The 16,185-nt window shown below is 38.7% G+C and overlaps 1 protein-coding gene across 1 annotated transcript in view; it reads left to right on the top strand.

Annotated features, from left to right (window-relative positions):
• The window catches only part of MED13L (mediator complex subunit 13-like), a gene marked incomplete at its 5' end in the record, with an annotated part of 94,175 nt that overhangs the window by 40,088 nt on the left and 37,902 nt on the right, over positions 1-16,185 (top strand). Inside the window, 6 exons of the mRNA XM_010073178.1 lie at positions 2,664-2,809; positions 4,181-4,375; positions 4,745-4,936; positions 9,663-9,825; positions 10,672-10,776; positions 14,130-14,858. Of these exons, the coding sequence (XP_010071480.1) occupies positions 2,664-2,809; positions 4,181-4,375; positions 4,745-4,936; positions 9,663-9,825; positions 10,672-10,776; positions 14,130-14,858 (1,530 nt within the window). The remainder of the gene's footprint in view (positions 1-2,663; positions 2,810-4,180; positions 4,376-4,744; positions 4,937-9,662; positions 9,826-10,671; positions 10,777-14,129; positions 14,859-16,185) is intronic.

Genomic DNA, 16,185 nt, shown 5'->3' with positions numbered 1-16,185 from the left:
GATTTCTGCAGCTTGGTATTTAAGGAATTGTGTGAAATGTACTAAAGGCAGGAATGTCAGGAGGCTGGGATGTACATGCCTGAGTGGGATACATCACCGAGTGCGCTGACGCTATTTTCTTGAAATAAAACTCATATTTGTTACTAAAGTAAGCATTTTACTCGGAATCTGCCAGAAGCTCATGGAGTATAGGAAGTCCCCAGGCCTTGATCTTTATTATTTTTGGTCTTGAAAGCTGAGTTTAGAGTGATGACTTTGGCACCAGAGAGAGCATAACATTTATGAAAGTGTTTCTTCTCTTGGGAAGCCCTGTAAGCCCGTCCTTCGGAGGCAAGCCTGGGGAAGGGGGCAGAAAGAACTCTTCACACGGGACGTGCTCAGGCTGGCTGGGGGCTTACTTGCTCTGCAGAGAACACTTGGTACCACAGGGACTAGTTAGCCGTGGTCTGAGGAAAAGGACCACTTGAGTCAATGAAATCTGTTGGTTCTCTTTCTGTAGCTGAGCATGACTTACTCTGGATGCAGTGCTAGAATTGGTCCACCTTTCACTAACGAAGTATTTACTGCTGGTCATGAGTAGTACTGTTCATTACTATTATGTTTTAATCTGGCACATTTGCAGGAAAGTAAAACAGGCTAATACTGTATCTGTATATTTTCTTTCTTGTAGAGAGTTGTATACACTTTTAGTCTGAGGCTATTTAATATTCTGAATTATGATTAATTTTGGTGTTAGCGGATTCTCAGTTGGGAAAGTTAGTAGCGTGCATTCCCTTCCCTGCAAAACCAAATCTTTTTTTAAACTCTGATTTTGTCTATTTCTTATTCTGACAGTGTTTATGGATAGTAGTGAATATTGCATAAGATTGCACGTGATTTGTTTGTGTCAGACCACTTTGCAGGAGACTTGAAAGTGTCCCTGTGTGGTCGAGAAGGCTGTTTTTCTTCTTCAGTTCAATGGAAGACAAGCAAGACGTTCACAGTTGAACACTGTAGGAAGCTTGCAGAATCGGGAGGATTTCTGTGCAATGTCCTAAAGACAGGAGTTGAAAATGACTACTTCACAAACAGCTTTGCTCTCTGCTTTAGAAAGGCTGACCTGCTGCACGCTGAACTCTTTGCAGAGATTACACCTGCTTGATCTTAGACCAGATTTCTCATCTTTATTTATTAAGACCTTTTTTATATTAAGGGCTATCATCTTATGTAAGGAAACTAATAGTTTTTTATTAAATAATTGGGCTTTACTTTTATTTTTGTGTTTCCCAGGTGTGCAGAAGTCATTTCTGCTTTTTTTTTTTTTTAAACAGATATTGATTTATTTTTCTTGGGGCCAGACTGCTGGATGGAAATACCTGGAATCTATGACTCATTTTGTCCCATGTCCCTTCCATCTTGTCCTTGTCCGTCCCCACTCCCTCGCCAGTGTAAATTACTGATCATTTTACTTCTGCAGCACTGATGACAGTGAATTTGCTTTCCCTTGTGAAGATGGAAATCTAATGAAACCTTTTATTTTATGGAATTAAATTATTGCTCCAAAGTAGTTCTGAATACAAAATGATAGCAGCAAGGAAGTCGAGTTGTGACCTGTGTTAGCTGGCATTCAAGTAGCCTTTTCTCTCCAGGTTTTTCTCAGCTGACCATTTTCCTTGGGTTTTTTTGTGGTAGTATTTGAGGCTTGTTGGAAGAGTAACTTGTAGTACAGGACGAAAAGTTGTTCTGCATGATGTGTAGAATCATTCCGAGATGTAGCGAGACTGAACCAGCGTCCTGTTCCAGACCATCAGTGCCGTTGTTTAAAAACAGCTGACAGTAGTGGAGCAGTTGGTTGACTTATAGTGGAATTGCTGGAGTTGCCTGGGTTATTTCTTTTTGGGGAAGGTAGTTAAAAGCGATCATTAAAATACTGGTTGCATTATGGCTGGCCCAGGGCCAAAGCCCACAGCTATGAAACTATGTGTAGCTATTGTATTGGACAGAAAAATTACTGCATAATTACCACTTCAGCTCTCTGAATTTTTAGTTGATTAAAATGATGATAAAAAACATGAAATGGGTTTTCTTTTCTTTTTCTTGTGGCTTTGTGGCAAGGAACACTTAAGCAGATAGTTAGCTATGATAGGAGGTCATTCTATGGGTAAACTGGGAATGTTTTAAATATCATTCATTTCAAATTAAGTTTAATAGTCAGTGGCAAATCCATGGTTCATCTTAGACCATTGTCAACTTTGTAATTTTCACATGCTTTTATTTTCTTTAATGGAGGATCTCCTGAAGTGTCAGACAAACGTCTTTCTTATTCCTTTTTATTCCTTGTCAGCTAGAACACGTTGCAGAGTAAATTTTAAGAATTTCTGAAGACCTCTATTTTTACTACTTGAATCCTGGTTAAAATCCCATTTATTTGTAGCGATCTTATTAGTTGAAACAAGTAGGCAAACAACTCTTTGAGACAGTTGCCAACATTGTCAAATAGTTATCTATGACAGGTCATTCTGTCATGTAAGGTTATCGATCAGTCAGTGAACCTGTGCTCAGGAGGCACAAGTGACAAACCAGAGGGAGTGTATTTGTCCTCTAAGGCTGGGGAATCACTGCCTCCTATGAGTTCATTAACATGCTAATAATTCTGTTTCTCATTTGTTTCCCCCCACCTCCAGTGAACATTTGTCGTGTGCCTTCACGTTCTTTCTTCATGGGGAGAGCAATGTGTGCACGAGCGTGGAGATTGCTCAGCACCAGCCCATCTACCTGATCAACGAAGAGCATATCCATATGGCCCAGTCCTCACCGTCGCCGTTCCAAGGTAAGCGAGCTGGGTTTGGACTGGGTGTGCTAAGCTTCACTTCTGCGTGGCGGGGACTTCGATCCTCGTGACATTACCTGCAGAGGTGAATAAAGTAACTCTTAAATGGGTTAAATTTCTATTTGAGGAGTTGTGCACATAAGGGAGAGTGCTGTTAGGACTTCAATGCTATCTCCAGCTATTAATGGTATAGGAATTTTCCAGAGCTTTCTATTAATTAACATTGCTTCTAAAGCTAAATGTATAGAGTAAATAAAACAAATAAATTAATCATTTTTGTGTAAAAAGACATATTGTTTAAGAAATTGAGTGTGCTGATTTGATTTTCTTACATGATATCTGGGTCAGTGGCTCAAACCTGTAACTTCAGTGCTATGTGAATACAAATACCAAGCTTATCTAATTCAGGAGTACTTTTCATTCATAGATTGTTAATTCGTTTGTTTGTTTGTTTTTTTTTAAAAAGGGGGGGGGGTGTGTGTGTGTGTGAAAATGTATCAGACACAATGTAAAAATTGGAGTATCTGTGACTGTTTATTTGCCAGTGTAAGAAATCAGGGTTTTACAAAATTAAGTTAGTAGCTTATTAAATTCATGGTGCAATTGTGGTACAATGCTCTACATTAAAAAAAAAAAAATACAAGTGTTTGAGTCATTGAGTTACAGTCTTTACTACAGTCTGAAATTATAATTTCAAAGCAACTAAAGCAAGAAATCCCTATAAAATGAAACATAAAGAAACACCCAGAGATGGTAAAATGAGCATTTGTAGAGACATTAATTTATGGAAGCTTTGTTGAAAAACATTTTCTTATTAAATGTACAGTTTTGATAGAAGCTTAGGCATTTGCATAGAAGGTTTTATTTCAGTGAGCTAAGTTTGTTACTCTTCTCAAATCAGATGTGACTAAAAGCAAAATTGAATCTGAATGACTGTAGTCTTCCTCTTATATTGTTATCTCCATCCTTTTTGGTGCTCAGAAGTGTCTCATACTGTATGTTCCTGGTAAAAACCCTATTGTTGAATATCTGTCCCCTATTACTTCATGTAATCATCACGTATGTCATCCCTTTGCCATAGTGAGTGCTGTTTCCGTACACTTAGATTAGTTCATGGTGGAAATCATTAAACTGGACTGCAAAAAGGTCCATTCTTAGCTCAGTAAGGATGGCTGCACAGGAGGATAGTGCAGTGTAACGTAGCTTTAAATTCACCCCCTCACCTGACTTTGCAGCAGCTTTCCCCTGAAGACAGATCCTTAAATCAGCAGGCGAGCGGAATGAGCGTGCGCTCAAGCTGGAGAGGCAGAGACTGGCTGATATATAGTTGGAATACACATACTGTAGGCACTGTTGTTTCTTCCTTTGCAGTTTTGGTGAGTCCATATGGTTTAAATGGTACACTCACGGGCCAGTCATACAAAATGTCAGACCCAGCAACTCGTAAATTGATGGAGGAGTGGCAGTATTTTTACCCTATGGTGCTGAAGAAAAAAGAAGGGATGAAAGAAGAAGAAGAGTTGGGATATGACAACGATTTCCCTGTGGCAGTTGAAGTCATTGTTGGTAAGTTTCAGTATTGTGCTTGAAGGATTATTTTCCTCCACATGATTTAAAAAAAAAAAAAATCTAATTAATCGAAACAGCTATTATAATTTCTTATCTTCTCTGGTAGCTCTCCTGACACTGAAACATCTGACTAGTTATCTTGCCTCAAGCTTCTGTACTCCCTGTACCCCACATGCTATTATTCACAGTATCAAGCTCTGTACTGGTTATAGAGGGTTGGATGAATATTAGTATGTGAAATTCCTTAGCTCTTTGTATTTGGGATAAGTTGTGTCTAATTGACATTGAAAGCAAGCTGAAGTAGCTAGGGCTGATGAATATTGTAAGGAATAAATTTAAGACTCTTGTTTTTCCCTTTCTTTGTAGGTGGTGTAAGGATGGTATATCCTTCAGCCTTTGTTCTCATCTCCCAGAGTGACATCCCCATGTCACAGAATACTGCTAGTACTGGAGGCCATGTAAATGTGGGACAGCAGGGGCTTGGAAGCGTGAAGGATCCTGCTAGTACCTGTGGGATGCCACTCACTCCACCCACTTCTCCAGAGCAGGCTGTTATGGGTAAGCACTAAACTTAGGAGGCCGGAGTCAGTCTTTCATTTTTGCATAGCTCTTGGTAAGCGAGGATAAGTATGTGAACAGTAGCAGGCAATAGAATGAAAGTTAGGAGAGGGTTTTTTCTCTAGGTCTGTCGTAAATGAAAGCCAATGCTGTAAACACCCCCGAAGAAAACACATCTTTAAACAAAACTGTGATTTCAGTTAAGCTCCATTTCCTATAACTGCATTATCTTTGTGCAGTAGTGCAAATACCTGAGAGACTAGATTCTGATGGTGTTTATGAAGTGTTGGTTTTCTTGTGTTGGGATGGGGGGCTGGTGTGGATTCGTTGTGGTACAGGAGTGCAGTGAACATACAGAGCGCGTAGCTCTTCTGTAAAGAACTAGAAATACAGCTCTTTGTAAGCATTTCTGTTGGTATAATAAAAGTTTGCAAATGCTCCTCTTTTTGCCCAACACAGTTGGGTTTTAATTAAGGGCCCTTCAAAAGAAATGCTGAAATCTCTGGAACTGGTAATAAGGAGCTGGGCTTCCTAAATGAGGTCTGACATAGACTTGCATCGTGCACAGATGGGAAGCAGAGTGCTGCATAATGTTTGCAAGTTACATGTTTTGTCTGGACAGAGTATGCCTCTTTGAAGCATTTGGATCCATAGTAGTTCTAACCTCAGAAAGCATCCAAATGCTTGGTATGTGGGGTACGAGATCCTTAATATCTTGCTCTGTTGAAATGAATATGTATGTTGTGTTGCTCCTCAGAAATGAAAATGTCTCTATAACCTGTCATCATCTGGAAGAGAGACAAGACCTTAAGATTAGTTGCTGTCTGTGTGGTTATGCTGTAACAAATTCAGGACTGCAATTTGAAATGAGAACTAAGGAAAAGAGGAGTCAGACATCTGTTTTGAGTGCAACTTCTAAGATAATAAAGTAAAAAAAAAAAAAAGAAAAAAGAAAAGAAAAAATATCTGATACAGACAAAAATTCAGTGGTTTTTTTTTTCTCAAGAAACATTTTGAAGGCATGTTTAGAACTAATTTTTTTTTCTGTGTAGATTGTCTTCTGAACTTGCTTTTTAGAGACTTGACAGTTACTAACAGAATTAGAAGATAGTTGACGTTGGAAGGGATCTCCAGAGATTGTCTTATCCAGCCCTTCCGCTCAAAGCAGAGAGGTTGCGTTAGGGAGAGCAGGTTGCTCAGGACAGGTTTTGAATATCTCTGAAGACGGAGACTCTGGGCAGCCTGTTCTAATGGCTGATGACCTTCACAGTAAAAAGTTCTTTCTGATGTTTAAATGTAATTTTCTGTATTTCAGTTTATGCCCATTGTCTCTTCTCCTTCCACCGGACACCACTGGTTGTATCCTCTCTGTTCTCCCTGTCAAGTATTTATATACATTGATAAGATTCCTCCTCCAGCGTTCTCAACCTCTCTTTATAACCTTTATTAATAATAATTTCACAAGCACTGGCATGTTTTATTCTTTGAAAATTACTATTATTTGGAATTGAGTTCTCAGTTCACAGGAGATTGTCTGTTAGAAACCACTCAACTCACCACTGGGCAACCTCCTTCTGCTTGAACATGTACCTTTCTTGAACGTGTTGATGGGTGCTTACCAAATTTCACAGAGCAAATACAAGTGTTGAAGACATGAAGTTCCTACAGGTTTCTGTGACACCATGCAGCCAGATGGGGATAAAGAATCCTCGTTATACCCCCACTGAGGTCTAAGGAGCTCCCAAGCTAGCTTAGCCTTTATTAGACAGGTCTGCTCATCAAGAGGATTAATCTTGATGTGAAGCTGAAGAAAACTAATCATCATTGGCTTCATTGCCATAGATGTACTTGTTTGAATTCACTTGTCCAGGAACAGTGTCTGTGTATGAATACAATCAAATATTTTGTATTTACTGCTAGTAATGTAGAATATGAGATTTAAATTCACATTGAACATTTTTTTTCCAAGGCATCTGATTGTTAAAATAAGCAAAAAGCTTATTAACAAGTAACTGAAGCGAGACAATCGACTTACAAATAACAATCTCTATTGAAGTATTGTTGCATATTTTAGTGTGCTGTTCTAATTTTAATTTTCAGATCCCTACTAAACTTGTACAGTATCACAAGCAGTTTCTGTTTTAGAATATTTATAAACTATTAATATCTAAAAAGTGTTCATATTGTCCAGCCTGGCAGTCACAGTTTCTGTTTGATCTCTGCTATTGTTTGGGAGCAGAGGAGTGCCTCTCCAGTGAATAATAAAAAGATGCCTTTGTATTATATCATATGCCATTTTAAAAGACCTTGAAAAATCAGAGCAATGGTTTGGAAAAAATGCCACGCAGTTCAGAATCAATAAATGGGATACATAAACTGCATTAGTCTGAGGCACATGAATAATGCTTCAGTTCCGCCCTATACTGGTAAAATGGGGCTGTAGTACCGTGTCCGGGTTTGAACACGTAAAGACGTGGACAAATTGGATGGAGTCCAGAAAAGTGCAGTAGGAATGATCCTGGATTTTGCAAACAGGACCTACAGGGGAAGATGGAAAGAATTGAGGTTGTTTAGTCTAGAGAAGAGAAATTTGAAGGGGAGACAGTGTAATAGTCTTCAGAGACATAAAAGGAGAAAAAGAATAATCTTTTCTCTGCAGCCAGTATGTAATGAACCTAAACTGGAGCACAGCAAAACTAGGTTAAACATGAGGAAAAATGTTCTCCGAGGAAGGATAATGAAGTGTTAGAATAAACTGGCTGGTGGGAAGCTGTAGAACTTCCATTAGCAGAGAGGTGGGTGGGTTGTCGGGGTTTTTTAGGGACTGGTGTTTGTTTCTGAAGAACAGGTTAGTATGTTCCTGAAGAACAGGTCAGTAAAATGTGTTTCAGGAATAAGAGTGCAGTTGACCAAGCTTTGAAGCATGATGTGCTCTTCGGATCTTTTTCAACCATATTTGCCATGATTGTATCTAATGTTTGTAACGAAGCAAATTGCTGCTGAAGCTAGGGCATGGTATTTTCCATGCACAGAAAGAGACTGGCCCGTAGGGGTGGTCAAGTGACCTCTGGTGAGTGGCTGGTTGTGTCCTCCAGTATTTACGCCATTATATGACACAGTTATTTGTGTGTGTTCTGGTCTTTTTAAGTGATTTTCATGGATAAAAAATAGTGTCAGTGTATGAGAACAGAATGTTTTTGCCTGCTGCAAAGTTCTGTTTCATGTTATGCCATGTATTGCTGCACTGTGTAATATGAAAATTTTGGAAAGAATTTTAAGAATTTTGGAAAACAGTGCCCTCAAATGTAACTTGAAAGCTCTGGTAGCTCCTTGGTTATCCTCTCATGCCTTCTATCCTTCCCTTTCCATGATACTCTTTATTTTTTTTTTCCTTGGCAGTTGTAACTGTCCTGTCATTGAGGTATGCAATGTATAGGTGTGCGCATTATGTTTGTCTATATATATGCATGCCTGCCCCCCAAATGAGGACAAATTTGCTAATCCTGAAGTTTTGATCAAATGAGGACAAATTTGCTAATCCTGAAGTTTTGATCTGTTTTTTGATCATCTGTCAAGTTCACGATGTTGTAGAACATTTGAAAGCCAGTGAAATAACTTGTTAGAGCCACAAGCCTCAGTATGTCTAAGGATTTATGGTTTTGACTGCTCTTTTTTTTTTTTTAATTAGAATTCTTTACAAAAAGAGAGTCAGGGAAGTGGAGAAAAAAAATATAACCATGAAGAATGAAAGAAGATACAGGATCAGGCAGCTTGTGCACAATTTTAAAAGTTGTATTTTGAAAGTCACCTAATAGAAGTCAGCAGAATTACCTTGTTAGATGCAGTGATGTATGGCAGCGAATCCTCTCAGCGCTTCATTCTTAAGGCTTCTTAAATTGCGTCAGGCAGAAGGACAAAGTGTTCTGTACACTGATTTGACCTTGTTAAAATGCGGCATATCCTTACTTACTTTTCCATCCTCTGCCGCCAGGCCAAATGAGCCTAAAGCTCCCTCTGCTGTTGTAGTTCGAGTTTGTAAAGATGACTGTGTTAGATTTCATTTGATCCAAAACAAAACCATATTTCATAGTAGAGAAAGAGGCATCTGCTTATACAATTGCTGGTAAGGTTTCTGCATCACCAAGAGAAATGAAGCGCAGGATGTAAATGAGAGTTTTCAGGTTATTAGCATGTTGAAGTAATATCTTCGTTTGTTATCTCTCTGATAGTCATACAGTATCACTGAGAACCTCATGTGTTATAATCGTATATACTAATGATCAGCTGATGAACAGTTTCTGTAGCAGTGTACATCTCAGCTGTGAGATTTTACCAAAGCAAGTCTTGATTCTGATATTTCAATTCAAGCGTATTGTAAAGAAATAGCGTCACACTAATCCATTCATTTATCCAGTGAGGTTTTATCTTCAGGATAAAGAACTGATTCTTCCTTTGAAATAACTTAGGTAAATTGTTGGTTTTCTTAATAGATGGTTTTAGAACTATCCATATTATAATAAATGTAGTCATTAAAGCAACACACCAAGACTGTATAAGTTGAAGTTTGACATCCAGGATAATTGTGAAGAAACTCTATCTGCGCTATTTCTTAGTGATTCAGTACAAGGCTGAAGGGGGCTATCTAAACTACCTCTCTTTTCAGGAGAGAGTATCAAATGTGAATATTAAGAACAGCTATAACGTTAATGCCTGATTTCTATTGCAGGAGAAAACGGATGCTCTCAGAGCAGTATCAGCCACTCAGCTGTACAGGAGGGGACAGTCAGTGTACACAGCCCAAAGAAATCAGGCAAGATCGCTCCGAAATTTCACAATCGTATGGTTCACCGTGTCTGGAAGGAATGCATTCTCAACAGGTCCCAGTCCAAGTAAGGCAGTAATCCTGATGGTTTTATTAATAACAGATAAAACATAGTTAAAATTGTAATAGTTCTGCCGTAGGTAATGTTATTCCTCACAGAATTATTTTGACACTAATCGAAGCTGATGATGCAGAACAGCATTATCAAAGAAAATTTGCTACTGTGTTCAGCTGAGAACTCCTAACACTTAGCATTGTATTTGCAGTTGTGTATCTTAATTGTGACAGTCTCTGAGGTTACAAATCTATAATGTGTGCCTTCAGCTAGATGCTTTCACATTTATTTATTGATTGCACTTTCTAGCTCCAGTTCTAGTTACTAGACTGAAAGCTGGGTGACTGAAGAACAAATAGTATGTATTTGATATTTAGAACTCGAAGGGTAATATTTGTAAAACATTACATTACATGTGTTGAACTAAAATTTCAATCAACAGGGATATGGTAAAGTCATGTTGTTAGTGTTAGAGGCCTTTATTACTGGAGTTCTAAGTATATTCATGGCGTGGTGTGCACTGAAATCTTGGGTTTTCACTGTTTCCATGCAGTTTCCTCATTAGATATGTCAGAAGAGTTTCCAGATTCAGTTTAAATTGCTTGCCTCTTGCTTCTTGTGCTCCAAACTCCAGAGAGAGCTATCTGATGTAGAGCTGGTATCATCCTCCCACGTAGATCAAGCTATAAATTTTCAGGAGTAGTAGAGGGAACTACTGTTAAATAAAGAATTCCATTTCAAAGGTGTAGTAGAAGTAGTAATTTATTTGAGGGGAACATATGTGAATTTATGCATATGCAATTTAAAATTTTGTTTCACAAAATTTGATAACTACTAAAATAATTTTATCTTCTTCAGGAGGAATCAAATTACAACTGCAAATTTGGAAGAGGAAGTTCCTAACAATACTGTTTCTTGGGATTTTGTGGATCCAGTCCAAAGAGTCAGTTGTTCTTGTTCCAGGTAAGCTGAGAAGAGAGTAAGCATTTATCACATTGGAAGAGCCCCGTTTAATTCAGACAGAGGTACACTTGCAAAAGGGAGTTATGTTTTAGCTGAGAGATGAGGAAACTCTAATATGAAAGCTGTGATCATCACTCATATTCAGGTGATTAATATGCATCTTGTATCGCTGTCACTTGTGCAGTAGTCAATTTGAGTGGAGAAGTGAACCTGGACTAGAAAATGGGGGCTAGAATCACTCAAACATTTCTCGTTCGGGCTGTTCAGAGATGTGAGCTTTAAAGTTTGGAGTGGTAAGACTCATGATGAAGAAGCTGCCTAAGTTTCAGAGCATCCTGATTGAAGGATACAGTGCTGCTGCCCCTGTTTGGAGGAAGGGGAAATCCCTAAGAATCACTTTTCTCCAGGTACCTCTAGTCAATCTGCCACGACTCATTGGACACTAAAGAACACCCATGAGAATATAAAACCTTGGCAGTATGGTCATCCACTGTCAACTGATCAAAAAGAAATCACTGCTCCCTTAAACTAACACTTGTAAGATTTTATTAAATTACCTGTCATCTTTGATGAATGCTTAAAGTTTCAGTACTGCTCACTCAGGAAAGGCAAACCAGCACCACCAAATCTGCTTAACATTCTTAAAATTATCAGAGAGATGATACAGGGCTAGAAAAAAACCAGTTTCCAGTGAAATAGCACTGTGGAACTGATTCTACTGAATTTTTTAATTCCTCAGGTCGCCATCTGATTATAAGCTTGGGAAAGATGTTTTTATGACCTTTTATTCTTTAAGTATGCACAGATGTAAATGTCATGTGTGTGATCAAGCAGAAACGCTGATCGTGCCACGCTAACCCCTTTGGTATTTTTTTTTTCTGTCTCTCCCTGCCCCTCTCCAACTGCAATAAGGGTCTTTGCCAAAATAATAGTCAATGCAGCAGCCAGTGATGTGGCTGAAATGATTCTTGGCTTTTTGTCTGTTTGAGGCATAGCTGGTTTTCTTTTTTCTTCTTTATTTTTCTTTTAACAGCAAGTCAAACTCAAGAAAAATGCTGCTGTTAATAATAGTAAAGTTAATATATTGTCTAACCAAACCCTTAAATCTGTTACCTACCACAGCAGTGTCTGCAGAGCTTTCTGTATAGACTTGGCTGTACAGAGAAATTTAGGAACGTAGCATTCTTGCAGTTTCTGAAGGGTTGTTGGTTAGAAATTTCCTTTGTCCAAAATGAGTGAATGAAGCAAGATTGTGTCCTTGCACCTTTTGTGTTTGGCTTATCATGAAGCCAGTTCTTCTTTGTGTATTCGGAAGAAGAGATGAAGGGATGCGGAGGAATTGTGCATTGCACAGTGAGCAGAGTGTTCAGCCTGGGGACTCTGTGCCGTATCCGAAGTGAAAGTGTTGCTCTTCTGCAGCCTCGCTCTTACCCTGATTATATGTTGCTTGTATGTATATACTCAAGAATGCAGAACAGATAAATGTTTTGTGAGAATGACAAGTGTTTCCTGTGGAAAACTGAGCTCCAGCCTCGCCTGGAAAGCATGGGGAATCAATGGTGGACAGTGGAAACCTGAATCTCTGGATGGGTTCAGCTGCATTTGCAATTTCACACTGTCTCTTAATGCCTCCAGTGATAACTACATCATGCTGGAGTTAGGAAACACAGCACCTGGGAAATGAAAACGTTATCCTTAAAATGAAGGCAGTAACTGATTGCAAACAGCAATAAAAAATTTCTGTATAGGTGCAGAAACCGGACATACAGATATTTCTTTAGTCATTACTGTGCCTCTTCTGTGTATTGTATAAATGAGAGAATAAATACCACGATATGATCTTAAATACAGAGTCTTAAAGGGCTGTCTGGTGCTCGGCATCAAATTCAATCTTCTCTAGACCCAACTTTGTGTGTTGAACAAGAGACTGTCTAAAATAATTTTCTGCGGTCAGTTAGAATAGGGTGAATGATGGAGAATTAAGTCAATGAAATGTTACAAGAACATGCTTAAGGCAAATCTTCAGTTACTAGGGCATTAGCTCCACATTATGGGTGATTGCAGCTACAGACCATCTGCTGCGGTAGAGAATTTGCAACATGTCCTGGAAACAGCAAAGCCCGCAAAGCAAGGCAGGACAATACCACACAACGTGGATGGGTACAGGAAAAAGATGCAGCAAGTACAAGAAGTTGTGTTTGTACCGTTTGGCAGCCACTGTGTGCTATAAAACTTGGATGTTTCCGTGGCTAAGTCATAAAAGCAGAACTGGTTTTCTTCAGTCTTGCAGTCCACTTTACTTGGGATAGTGTTGTTTATCTTTGTGAATAAGAAGCATATTATATGTTTTGGAATGTTTTGTTGCTGTCCTAGATATTGTTGTTTATAAACAAAAAGAGGGATGGAGTGATTTATTTTGAAATGGAATTTAACTTTAAACAGATAGAAATATTAAGCACAATGTGTCTTTCCATTTGTGTTTATCTAAAAAAAAAAACCAAACGAGCGACTAAACAAAAAACCCCAAACAACAAAAAAGGCCAATAGCAATATGGACAGTTAGATGTGCCTGTTGTAACTTCCTTGAGGACTGGTCAGCAGTACCTGAAATACTGGCAGTCAGTCCTGTGCTTCCCAGTCTCAAAGACAATAGATACAAATTAAAAAAAACCACAACAAACTGTATTAAAATACAAATCCGGTAATCGGGTTGTATGTTACTGCATTTTTTTCTTTTGAAAATTTGAAAAATATTTATTCATGCTTTCTTCATCAGTTGGTAGTTGCCTTTTTTTTTTTTTTTTTCCTTGTTCGTTTGTTTGTTTTTGTTTCTGGACTAGAGTTGTATTCATTTTTCCTTACCTGATATGGAGGAGGACGTTGCCATGAAAACATCCTGCCACGTATTGCACCTGTGAACATAACTAAAACGATTCGGATCTGTATCTTTCGTAACAGATGCTCAAGAGTGTGTGAGAGTAGTCGTGTAGTTCCACAGCAGTCATTTTATTTGAAAGGCTATCTTTCTTTAGGGCAATGAAAACAGCAGTAGCTTGGATTTTTTTGTTCTGTTACCTTCCATCTGAGCAGTACTAAGCTTTTATAAACATTAAACCTTTCTTTTGAATGCTATTTTCTGGAGACTGTAATTTTCCATTTAATAGGTCAGAGAAACTGCAGCTGAGTTGGCTTGAACAACCTGGTCCAGAGCAAGTGACCATTCCGGAATCTGTTACAAGATCAGGAATAGACATAAGATTTCGCAGTGCTGTTCTTTGGGGCTTTTTTTTCCTTCCATTAGATCAGATAGCCGTACAGACCATGCAGTGACTTGTTTCTGCCTCTGCTTTCAGGCACAAGGTTTTCAAACAGCGTTGTGCTGCTGGCTCCAGCCGTCCCCCAACGATCAATCAGCCAGGATTCAGCGTGGGAACATCATCATCTTCATCATTGCCACCTCCCGCCTCCTCAAAGCACAAAACAACAGAGAGACAGGAAAAAGGAGATAAACTGCAAAAGAGGCCCATGATGCCGTTCCACCATCGGCCCTCTGTGACTGAAGAGCTATGCATGGAGCAGGACACGGCAGGGCAGAAACTGGGATTAGCAGGAGTGGAGGCCTCTTTAGAAGTCCCTAATTCCAGAAAATACGAGAAGCCGCTATCTATACCTGCTAGAAATCCAAGCAAGCAAATGAATATGAATCCTATGGATTCACCCCATTCCCCTACTTCCCCTCTGCCTCCCACGCTTAGCCCCCAGCCGAGAGGTCAGGAGGCAGAGAATCTGGACCCACCTTCCATACCTGTAAACCCAGCACTCTACGGCAGCGGGCTGGAGCTCCCGCCGTTGCCCACCTTAGACGATAGGACAGTCCTCGTTGGACAGAGGTTGCCTCTGATGGCAGAGGTCAGCGAGACAGCGTTATACTGTGGGATAATCCAGAACAGTGAGTCACTAGATATGTGGAGGACCTATAGTGTCCCATCAAGTGATGATCCAGAGTTCAGGCCGCCAGATCTTCCGTGTGAGAGATACGATGCCAAGTTGGAAATCAACTCGGACAGCTCTGCACTGAAAAGGTGAGAGTGCAAATTGATCTGAGTGGTGGTTTATTAAATTAGAAGCATGATCAAACTCTGCTTTCAGTTGAAACAAACAAGTAGAAGGCTTCACTGTAACATCAGAGATGATATATGCTGGAGACAATGTTAAATACTTAGAGATGTCCTATTGTCCTGTATCTTTTTTTTTTCATATCTGTCTTTCTGTTGCACATTAAGAACTGATAAGTCTTTTTGTAACCTATATCACAGTAATTTGAGCAAGAGTTTTAAGCTTATATCTTTTGATCATTTAAAAAAAGAAAATCTGTGGTTAGTTATGCAACCTTCCAGCTACATAAATACTTGGTTTGGAGTGAAAGTCTGTTTATGGCACTGTAGAGGCACTTCAGTGGGGTTTGGCCAGTTGTGTGGGTTTAAAATTATAATGTAGCGTGCTTTCCGTAAGTAGGAGCTGATACTCTGTTATGGAATAATACTGCTTTTCTGTAAATCCACTCTTGGATCTTTGAAATTGATAGAAGCTTTACTATTAATTTCAGTCTCTATAGAATTGAAACTGAAAACCTTAGCAGTCTCTCTGGTCTGTACACAGAAAATTAGCAAATGCTGATCTCTTAGAAATGTTACATCAGAAAAACTATGGTTAATATACAGTGTCTTCCTCAGTGACAAACATGAACTACCTAAATTTTAAGGAATTCTTAGCTGTCTCTTTATTTTTTTAAACGTGGGTTTTTCTTTCATGCAAACATACTTATTTGTTTATTTATTTTTTATACAGTGTCTTCCTCAGTGACAAACATGAACTACCTAAATTTTAAGGAATTCTTAGCTGTCTCTTTCTTTATTTTTTTAAACCTGGATTTTTCTTTCATGCAAATATACTTGTTTATTTTTAACTTTATCATGAGAATTGAATTAATTTTATGCCAGCCTAAAAATTACTTTTGCATTCTGACAATGCATAGAAAAAAATGTACCAAAGAGCGTAGTTAATTAAAATTTATAAGCTAAAACTAATTGAGGAAGAATTTTTACATTATGAGAGCATTGATTTTGGAAGTTCCAATGGAGTTTGCTAGGCTGAAAAGGTTATGCATACTTCAGAGTTTGTTTTGATCTGTATAGTGACAAGATTAATTCTTTTTTCATTGTTCCAAAGTAGTTCTTACTATATTAAGATGTTTAAGACTATACGTAGGCAAATGCGTCCTTTATTTGAGGAAAGAACCAGTTTCTGCTGGATGAAGGAGGGTGGAGTGAGACATGGGCTCTGTTTGTGTGTGACAGCTACACATCTTAAGTGCTGTTATTTTTCTTTGCTGTAAGGGATTTGTTTGTT

Source organism: Pterocles gutturalis, unplaced genomic scaffold (genome assembly GCF_000699245.1).
Source record: "Pterocles gutturalis isolate BGI_N339 unplaced genomic scaffold, ASM69924v1 scaffold4887, whole genome shotgun sequence".
Classification (NCBI taxonomy): Eukaryota; Metazoa; Chordata; class Aves; order Pterocliformes; family Pteroclidae; genus Pterocles; species Pterocles gutturalis.
The sequence above is the reverse complement of the archived record's forward strand: the minus strand, read 5'-3'. Positions and strand labels throughout refer to the sequence as shown.